The sequence below is a fragment of the Erythrolamprus reginae genome, chromosome 5, assembly GCF_031021105.1.
Source record: "Erythrolamprus reginae isolate rEryReg1 chromosome 5, rEryReg1.hap1, whole genome shotgun sequence".
Classification (NCBI taxonomy): Eukaryota; Metazoa; Chordata; class Lepidosauria; order Squamata; family Dipsadidae; genus Erythrolamprus; species Erythrolamprus reginae.
Genome location: NC_091954.1, coordinates 113,485,870 through 113,496,654, shown reverse-complemented (window position 1 = coordinate 113,496,654; position 10,785 = coordinate 113,485,870). Strand labels below are relative to the sequence as shown.

General features: G+C 39.5%; 1 protein-coding gene across 1 annotated transcript in view; it reads right to left on the bottom strand.

Moving 5' to 3' along the window:
- Nucleotides 1-216: 216 nt before the first annotated feature.
- LOC139168625 (cytochrome P450 2J5-like) overlaps nt 217-10,785 on the bottom strand; it is a 63,220-nt gene continuing 52,651 nt past the window's right edge. The window contains exons 9-12 of the mRNA XM_070754248.1: nt 8,524-8,665; nt 5,775-5,962; nt 3,422-3,563; nt 217-404 (exon numbers count right to left, since the gene is read on the bottom strand). Of these exons, the coding sequence (XP_070610349.1) occupies nt 217-404; nt 3,422-3,563; nt 5,775-5,962; nt 8,524-8,665 (660 nt within the window). The remainder of the gene's footprint in view (nt 405-3,421; nt 3,564-5,774; nt 5,963-8,523; nt 8,666-10,785) is intronic.

The following is a 10,785-nucleotide window of genomic DNA, read 5'->3' as shown; positions in this document are numbered from 1 at the left end:
GCCCACAACTGAAAGTCTGTATATTGAAAACAAGATATTTATTTGTTACAGAAAGCATAACCAAAAGAGAAGAGGTTTAGTTGACTGTATACAAGCAGCCATTTGGATAAAGTAGTTTTAGAATATAACAAAATGAATGAGTTTCAAGACAGGGCACAAATATTAAAGGGCAAAAAAATTAAGGTTAGAAGGAAAGATACCAATACTCCATGTATTTTATGATGTATGATGTGGAACAGCACAGATTTTATAAGGATGTGGAGTTAGTCCCATAGATATTATAGGTCTCTCATCAAGCTTTTCCACTCCTTCGGGCAACTGGAAATGGAAGGTCCTCAGCAGGCTGGTTAGGATGGTGAAGAGCTCAATTCTTGTCAACTTTTCTCCTAAACAGACCCGTTGCCCTGTGGAAGAGACATGGGAAGGACAGAGAAATGGAAATATAATCTGTACTGAAACACCACTTTGGCACCAGGACGAATCTGTCGCATGATGAGCATAGTGACGAGCATTTCTGAAGGATATTCTGATATACCCCTGATGTTTCACTGGATTTGAGAAAGCATTTTTAAACAGTCCCATCTGAGACATGCTCATGGTATCGGCATGTTAGTAGTGGAGAGGCTGCAGAATGTGGCCGCGCGAGCTATCATGGGCCTCCCTAGGTCCCCCCATGTTTCAACAACACTCCGCGGCTTGTACTGGCTGCCGATCAGTTTCCGATCACAATTCAAAGTGTTGGTAATGACCTATAAAGCCCTACATGGCATCGGACCAGAATACCTACAGGATCGAATCCCAGCGTCCGGTGAGGTCCCACAGAGTTGGCCTTCTCCGGGTCCTGTCAACTAAATAATGCCATCTGGCGGGACCCAGGGGAAGAGCCTTCTCTGTGGCAGCCCCAGCCCTCTGGAATCAACTCCCCCCGGAGATTCGAATTGCCCCCACCCTCCCTGTCTTCCGCAAGATGTTAAAGACCCACTTATGTCACCAGGCATGGGGGACTGATTCCCCCCCCCCATTTGCTGATTATAGCACTTGAAAATGGTATGATTGTGTAGTACTGATTGTTTTTTAATATTAAGGGATTTTAACTTCAGCTTCACTCTGGATAGTTCAATGGATTTGCAGCTGGCTGAAGCGTAGACATCAGAGAGTTATTGTTAATGGTGAGTATTCTGAGCAGAGTCAGGTTACAAGCGGTGTGCCACAAGGGTCTGTTCTGGGTCCTATTCTTTTTAATATGTTTGTGAGTGACATAGGGGAAGGTTTGGTAGGGAAGGTTTGCCTATTTGCCGATGACTCCAAAGTGTGCAATAGGGTTGATATTCCTGGAGGCGTCTGTAATATGGTAAATGATTTAGCTTTACTAGATAAATGGTCAAAGCAATGGAAACTGCAGTTTAATGTTTCCAAATGTAAAATAATGCACTTGGGGAAAAGGAATCCTCAATCTGAGTATTGTATTGGCAGTTCTGTGTTAGAAAATACTTCAAAAGAAAAGGATTTAGGGGTAGTGATTTCTGACAGTCTCAAAATGGGTGAACAGTGCAGTCAGGCGGTAGGGAAAGCAAGTAGGATGCTTGGCTGCATAGCTAGAGGTATAACAAGCAGGAAGAGGGAGATTATGATCCCGCTATATAGAATGCTGGTGAGACCACATTTGGAATACTGTGTCCAGTTCTGGAGACCTTACCTACAAAAAGATATTGACAAAATTGAACGGGTCCAAAGACGGGCTACAAGAATGGTGGAAGGTCTTAAGCATAAAACGTATCAGGAAAGACTTAATGAACTCAATCTGTACAGTCTGGAGGACAAAAGGAAAAGGGGGGACATGATCGAAACATTTAAATATATTAAAGGGTTAAATAAGGTCCAGGAGGGAAGTGTTTTTAATAGGAAAGTGAACACAAGAACAAGGGGACACAATCTGAAGTTAGTTGGGGGAAAGATCAAAAGCAACATGAGAAAATATTATTTTACTGAAAGAGTAGTAGATCCTTGGAACAAACTTCCTTGGAACAAACTTCCACAGTAACTGAATTTAAACATGCCTGGGATAAACATATATCCATCCTAAGATAAAATACAGAAAACAGTATAAGGGCAGACTAGATGGACCATGAGGTCTTTTTCTGCCGTCAGACTTCTATGTTTCTATGTTTATTGTATTTTATTATTGCTGTGAGCCGCCCTGAATCCTTGGAGAGGGGTGGCATACAAATCTATTAAATTATTATTATTTATTATTATTATTGTTGTTGTTGTGGTGGTGGTTATTGTTAACATAGGGCAATGCAGAGCATGGCCTCAGATATGGTTTTTTTGTGGCATGCGTGCCATAATAGGGTCACCAACATTGAATTGGAGCAAATACAGTGGACTAACACACCCCAGAAGTTTATTTTTTCAGACTAGGCAATTATGATTTTTGGATTCCATTTGGAACAGGTTAACGTTGCTCTTGATTCTGGCCACAATGATTTCACCCAGTACATGTATTGTACAGATAATGTGATTCTCTGCAATAAGGAACTCATACGTAAAGCTAATAGGAACTTCAATCACATCTCAAACTACAAGAAACAGAGATTAAGATGAGACAAGAGTTTCAGGTTCTGACAGTCAGTGAAAAGGAAAAGAATGAACCAGAACTATACCTACTCAGAATTATTAGACCAAAAACATCTAAGGAAGATCGATATTTAATAATACATATAATTACAGCTGCCAGGAGTGCTTATGCGCAGAGCTGGAAATTAAACAATGTCCCATCAACACTAAACTTAATAAATAAAATTTACAAAATTGCAGAGATGAGCAAGTTGACATTGGAAATAAAAGAAAGAGACAATATTGAATTTTACCAAATCTTGAGCAGGTGGTGCGATTGGATTAATTAAAAAATATATTTAAAAGGTTAAATATCTATAATACAGTCAAATCTCTCCCAATTTGAAAGTATACAAGGGAAATAAATGTAAGCAATCTTGTTATTCCTTTCGTTTAGATATACAAAATAAAATTGTTGTCTAGCCATTAACTTTGGACAATTTATGATTTAGGTAACATGATTGAAATTAATAAAGATTAAGATTTAGGCAACAAGATATAATATAGCAATGTAAAACTAGTAGATTGATAAAATAAAAACAGGTTGGTTGGCAAATATGTAAATTGTTGAGTGCTTAAGACTTGATATATAACCATAATTAAAAATGATGATATCTATATGTTTCTATAAGTTGTGTTTTGTTTTTGTCTTTGTTTGTTTTAAGGTACTTGTGCATTTTATTTCCATGTAAATAATTAATAAAGATTATTTTAAAAAAGAAAAGGAAAGGAATGGTTTTAAATTTCCCGAAAAACATTACAAATTGCCTATTAATCATAAACTGCCTTGAATAGTTGGATTTACCTCCGCCAAAGGGCAAAAATGCTTCTCGCGCCCGAAAATTCCCGTCTTTGTCTAAAAAGTGATTTGGGTTGAATTCCTCAGGTGTCTCCCATTGTTCAGGATCCAGAAGAACAGAGCGTAGATCATTCACAATAATGCTGCCCTTCAATAACAACAGAACAGAAAGGAAAAATTACAGCTGTTTCATAATATGCAAAAAGTGGAAGCAAGTAGGATGCTTGGCTGCATAGCTAGAGGTATAACAAGCAGGAAGAGGGAGATTATGATCCCGCTATATAGAGCGCTGGTGAGACCACATTTAGAATACTGTGTTCAGTTCTGGAGACCTCAGCTACAAAAAGATATTGACGAAATTGAAGGGGTCCAAAGACGGGCTACAAGAATGGTGGAAGGTCTTAAGTATAAAACGTATCAGGAAAGACTTCATGAACTCAATCTGTATAGTCTGGAGGACAGAAGGGAAAGGGGGGACATGATCGAAATATTTAAATATGTTAAAGGGTTAAATAAGGTCCAGGAGGGAAGTGTTTTTAATAGGAAAGTGAACACAAGAACAAGGGGACACAATCTGAAGTTAGTTGGGGGAAAGATTAAAAGCAACATGAGAAAATATTATTTTACTGAAAGAGTAGTAGATCCTTGGAACAAACTTCCAGCAGACGTGGTAGATAAATCCACAGTAACTGAATTTAAACATGCCTGGGATAAACATATATCCATCCTAAGATGAAATACAGAAAATAGTATAAGGGCAGACTAGATGGACCATGAGGTCCTTTTCTGCCGTCAGACTTCTATGTTTCTATGTTTCTAACTTGTAGGGGAAGCATTAGTTGGCAATAGATCACCATCACTCTCCCTCCCTCTCTTTCTCTCTCTCAGCTTTTCCAAATTCTCTTTTCGTGCAACCACTAATCTGCAGATGTGGGTGAAGAAGGAGAGTGCAAAAGTTGGCTTGAAACTGAATATTAGGAAACCTAAGACCATGGCATGCGGCCCTCTCAATTCCTGGCAAATAGATAGGGAAGAAATGGAGGTAGCGATAGATTTTATTTTCCTGGGCACCAAGATCACTGCAGTTGGAGAATGCAGCCAAGAAATTAAAGGACGCTTGCCCCTGGGGAGGAAAGCTGTGGCAAATCTAGACAATTTATTTGTTTGTTTGTTTGTTTGTTTGTTTGTTTGTTTGTTTGTTTGTTTGTTCGTTCGTTCGTTCGTTCATTCATTCATTCATTCATTCATTCATTCATTCATTCATTTATTTATTTATTAGATTTGTATGCAGCCCCTCTCCATAGACTCCGGGTGGCTCACAACACAATAAAACAGTTCCTGACAAATTTAATAATTTACAATTTAAAATATTTAAAAAATCCCATTATTAAGCAGACATACCTACAAACATACCATACATAAATTGTATAGGCCCGGGGGAGATATTTCAATTCCCCCATGCCTGACGACAAACGTGGATTTTGAGGAGTTTGGGGGGAGCTGGTTCCAGAGAGTCGGGGCCACCACAGAGAAGGCTCTTCCCCTGGGGCCCGCCAACCGACATTGTTTAGTTGACGGGACCCGGAGAAGGCCGACTCTGTGGGACCTAATTGGTTGCTGGGATTCGTGCAGCAGAAGGCGGTCTCAGAGATATTCTGGTCCAATGCCATGAAGGGATTTAAAAGCAGAGACAGGCCAACAAAAGTGTGTATAATCAAGGCTATGGGCTTCCCAATTGCAATATATGGCTGTGATAGTTGGACCATAAGAAAGTCTGAGCACCAAAGAATTGGAGCCTTTGAATTATGTTGCTGGAGAATAGAGGGCTCCTATCGGCATATCTAATTATTATTATTTTATTATTATTATTATTTATTAGATTTGTATGCCGCCCCTCTCCGTAGACTCGGGGCGGCTCACAACAGCAATAAAACAATTCATGACAAATCTAATAATTTAAAAACATTTTTAAAAAACCAGTTATTAAGCAGACATACACACAGACATACCATACATAAATTGTATAGGCCCAGGGGAGATATCTCAATTCCCCCATGCCTGGCGGCAAAGGTGGGTTTTAAGGAGTTTACGAAAGGCAAAGAGGGTGGGGGCAGGTCTAATCTCCGGGGGGAGCTGGTTCAAGAGAGTCGGGGCTGCCACAGAGAAGGCTCTTCCCCTGGGTCCCGCCAGATGACATTGTTTAGTTGATGGGACCCGGAGAAGACCGACTCTGTGGGACCTAACCGGTCGCTGGGATTAGTACGGCAGAAGGCGGACCCGGATGTATTCTGGTCCGATGCCATGAAGGGCTTTATAAATGCATGGCAATAGTCAGGAAAGCCAAGAGAGATTTTGCTACCTTTGGAATGTGGAAACCCTGCATCGTCACATCTCTTAGGCTTTGTCTAGGCACGGGTATAAATAAAACATATTTTGCTCTTTGAGTCTCATGTATCACAGCATTGGTGTAGGGCAGCTTGTGCCGATCCTCATAGGAGATGGATCCGGAGGCACCAAAGACATCTTCAATCTCCTTGCGGACTTTTTCTGCAGGGGGGGGGGAGTGGGGGAATAAAAAAGACAAATCCATTTTGAATGATGCCATTTAGGATTGAATAATCTCTTACAGATGTATCTGTTTTTCTGAAATAATTTCCTATGAGTTTAGTTATGAACCAATAGTTCAGAAGGCTCAGAAAAATTATTATAGTAATGTTCCCACCATTGTTTTCAGAATTAAGGGCAGATTTGAATCTATAAAAGCAGAATGCAGGAAAAGTTAAACTTAGGGATAGCAACAGCACTTCGGTTTAATTATATGCTACTTTCACAGTGTTTTATAACCCTCTCTAAGCATGTTACAGAGTCGGCATATTGCCCCCAACAATTTGGGTCCTCATTTTACCCATCTCAGAAGGATGGAAGCCTGAGTCAATCTTGAGCCTGGTGATATTTGATCTGCCAAATTGCAGGCAGCCTGCAGTATTGCTCTCTAACCACTACATCACTGTGGCGCACTTTTTCCATATACAGTAGTACCTCTAGATACGAGCTGCTCCACATGCGAGTATTTCAAGGTACAAGCCACGAGGGGAGAGAAATTTCTGTTCCAGTCCCGAGCTCAAATTCGGGATACGAGCCGAGCGTCCACTAGGTGGTGCAAGAATCCTTGCTTTTGGTTATCTCGGAGGGGAAAAACAAAGTCTAAAGTTATTTGTTCCACCAGATACGAGTTGCTCGACATACAAGCTCCCTTCTGGAACGAATTATGCTCGTATCTAGGGGTACTACTGTATTGAAAATTTAGTCAATACCCTATTCATTATTCCAGATTACTACAAAGACTTACTAATATAGGTAGTCCCCAACTTTCAACAGTTCATTTTGTGACCATTCAAAGTTACAACAGTACTGAATAAAGTGACTTGTGGCCGTTTTTCACAATTACAACCTATGCAGCATCCCAATGGTCATGTGATCATAATTCAGATGCTTGGCAACTGGTTTATATTTACGATGGTTGATGTGTCTCAGTGTTATGCGATCACTATTTGCACTACAGTGGTACTTCTACCTAAGAACACCTCTACTTACAAACTTTTCGGGTGTTCAAGATTTTTTTGCCTCTTCTCAAGAACCATTTTCCACTTACAAACCAGAGCCTCCAAAACTGTAACTGGAAAAGGGAAGGAGAAGGCTCCGTGGGGCCTCTCTAGGAATCTCCTGGGAGGAAACAGGGCTGGAAAAGGCGGGGAGAAGCCTTCGTGGGGCCTCTCTAGGAATCTCCTGGGAGGAAACAGGGCCTCCACCCTCCCTGTGATTTCCCCAATCGCACGCCTTAAGAATCCCTTGGGAGGAAACAGGGCTGGAAAAGGCAGGGAGAAACCTCTGTGGGGCCTCTCTAGGAATCTCCTGGGAGGAAACAGGGCTGGAAAAGGGAGGGAGAAGGCTCCTTGGGGCCTCTCTAGGAATCTCCTGGGAGGAAACAGGGCCGGAAAGGGTGGGGAGAAGCCTCTGTGGGGCCTCTCTAGGAATCTCCTGGGAGGAAACAGGGCTGGAAAAGGTGGGGAGAAGCCTCCGTGGGGCCTCTCTAGGAATCTCCTGGGAGGAAACAGGGCCTCCACCCTCCCTGTTGTTTCCCCAATCACACGCCTTATTTGCCTTTACATTGATTCCTATGGGGAAAATTGCTTCTTCTTACAAACTTTTCTACTTAAGAACTTGGTCGCAGAATAAATTAAGTTTGTAAGTAGAGGTACCACTGTATTTGCAATCTTCTGACAAGCAATGTCAACGGGGAAGCCAGATTGACTTAACAACTTCAGTGATTCATTTAACAACTGTGACAAGAAATATCATAAAATGGGTCAATATTCACAACATACCGTATTTTTCAGAGTATAAGCTGTACCTCCCCCCCCCAAAAAAACAAAAGAGGGTGGAAATTTGGTGTGCTTTATACACCGAACACAACCATTTTGGGCCCCCCACGCCCTGCTCCTGAACCCCATTTTTGCAATATATGAGCCCATTTTCTTTTGCAAAAAATAGGGTGCAGAGAGAATTTGGGTGGTTTGTAGAGCGCTCCTAGAGGTTGGGCAAAGACAAAAACATCCCAGTTTTTGCAAAGAAATGGGTGAAAACGGGCCATTTTTTGGAAAAATTGGGGTGTTTTTTCCTTCCCCCAGATCTTATGAGCATTCTGCAGGCTTCTCAAAACCTCTGTGTGCCCTGTTTTTTTGCAAAGAACGGTCAATTTTTGCAAAGAACAAGGTGGGGGTTGGGGAAGGCAATCACTTTTTTTCTTTATTTAGCTCTTTTAAATCTTGATGCGTCTTATACACTGGTGTGCCTAATAGTCCGAAAAATACAGTATAGGACTACCTATACAGAATTACTACAGGGATGTTGTAAAATATTTTTACATTTAAATAAAATATTTATACGATCGGGTTTCTTTTAATTTGTGAACTTTATTATAGGCTCCGAATTTCCATAGAATGTTATTGTAAAGATTTGGTTCATCATTCAGTAGTTATTGAGATGCCAAAGATTTCCTGTGTATTTTCCACTCTGGCTATTGTTCCCACTGCCCAGAGTTGTCTCACCTTGGATGTCGGGATGATTTACCAAGAGAAGCAGGGCCCACATCAGGCTATCATGGGTTGTTTCTGTTCCAGCAATAAACAATTCAAGCAGACAACAAGCCAAGTTCTCTTCACTATAGACAGAGTTGGTGTCATTCTTGCTCTATTTTTAAAATGAGTAATTCAACTTACAATAAATTCTAGGTTTCCTTCAATATGTTTAATGTTATTAGAAAAAATAACATCCATACATACATACATACACATCTCATATCTCATATCTCATATCTCATATCTCATATCTCATATCTCATATCTCATATCTCATATCTATCTATCTATCTATCTATCTATCTATCTATCTATCTATCTATCATCTATCTATCTATCTATCTATCTATCATCTATCTATCATCTATCTATCATCTATCTATCTATCTATCTATCATCTATCTATCACTCTATCTATCTATCATCTATCTATCTATCTATCATCTATCTATCTATCTATCTATCTATCTATCATCTATCTATCTATCTATCTATCTATCATCTATCTATCTATCTATCAATCTATCTATCTATCATCTATCATCTATCATCTATCATCTATCATCTATCATCTATCATCTATCTATCTATCATCTATCATCTATCATCTATCATCTATCATCTATCATCTATCTATCTATCTATCTATCTATCCATCCATCCATCCATCCATCCATCCATCATCTATCTATCTATCTATCTATCTATCCATCCATCCATCCATCCATCCATCATCTATCTATCTATCTATCTATCTATCTATCTATCTATCCATCCATCCATCCATCCATCCATCCATCATCTATCTATCTATCTATCTATCTATCTATCTATCTATCTATCTATCTATCTATCTATCTACCTATCTATCAATCTATCAATCTATCTATCTATCTATCTATCTATCTATCTATCATCTATCATCTATCATCTATCATCTATCATCTATCATCTATCATCTATCATCTATCATCTATCATCTATCATCTATCATCTATCATCTATCTATCTATCTATCTATTAAATCTTGTATAAATTTTAAAGTTTTCTGATTATTTATGATTTGTTCTATCTTGTTGTGAGCCGGCCCGAGTCTTCGGAGAGGGGCGGCATACAAATCTAAATAATAAATAAATAAATAAATAAATAAATAAATAAATAAATAAATAAATAAATAAATAAATAAATAAAATCTATCTATCTATCTATCTATCTATCTATCTATCTATCTATCTATCTATCTATCTACTACCTACCTACCTATCATCTATCTATCTATCTATCTATCTATCCATCCATCCATCCATCCATCCATCATCTATCTATCTATCTATCTATCTATCATCTATCTATCTATCTATCTATCTATCTATCTATCATCTATCTATCTATCTATCTATCTATCTATCTATCATTCATCTATCTATCTATCTATCTATCTATCTATCTATCTATCTATCTATCTATCTATCTATCTATCTATCTATCTATCTATCATCTCTCTGTGTGTGTGTGTGTGTTGTGAGCGCTCCTTGTCCATCTCTGGTAATGTCAGATTCTGAGGAGGATGATCCAGGCCCTTCTGGATACCCTGGGCAAGTGAAGGAGAGTGAGGGAGAAAGTGACCTGAGTGAACCTGAGCAACCACCAGAGGGGGCTGATATATCAATGGGGGAGTGGTCCCAGTCAGAGAATGAGGAAGACATTAGAGTGGATAATCCGTTACTAGATGCCAGATATAGGAGATTCCTGAGAAGGCAAGAGAACTTGCATAGTAAAAAGTATTCGCTTACAAATTCCAGCCCAATCTCCCTTTGAAAATCTCAAGTGTTGGACCTCTCACAACCTCTGCAGGTAAGCTGTTCTATTGGTTGATCGCTCTCACCGTCAGAAAGTTCCTCCTTATTTCCAGGCTGAATCTCTCTTTGGTCAGCTTTGTTCCTTGTTTGGCCTTCTGGTGCCTTGGAAAATAGCCTGACCCCCTTACTCCTCTCTGTGGCAGCCCCACAAGTACTGGAAGACTGCTGTCATGTCTCCTCTGGTCCTTCTCTTTGCTACACTAACCATGGCCAGTTCCTATAACTGCTCTTCATATGTTATAGTTTACAATCTCCTTATCATCCTGGTACATACATACATACATAATAATAATAATATTATTAATAATAATAATAATAATTATTATTATTATTATTAATTGGATTTGTATGCCGCCCCTCTCCGCAGACTCGG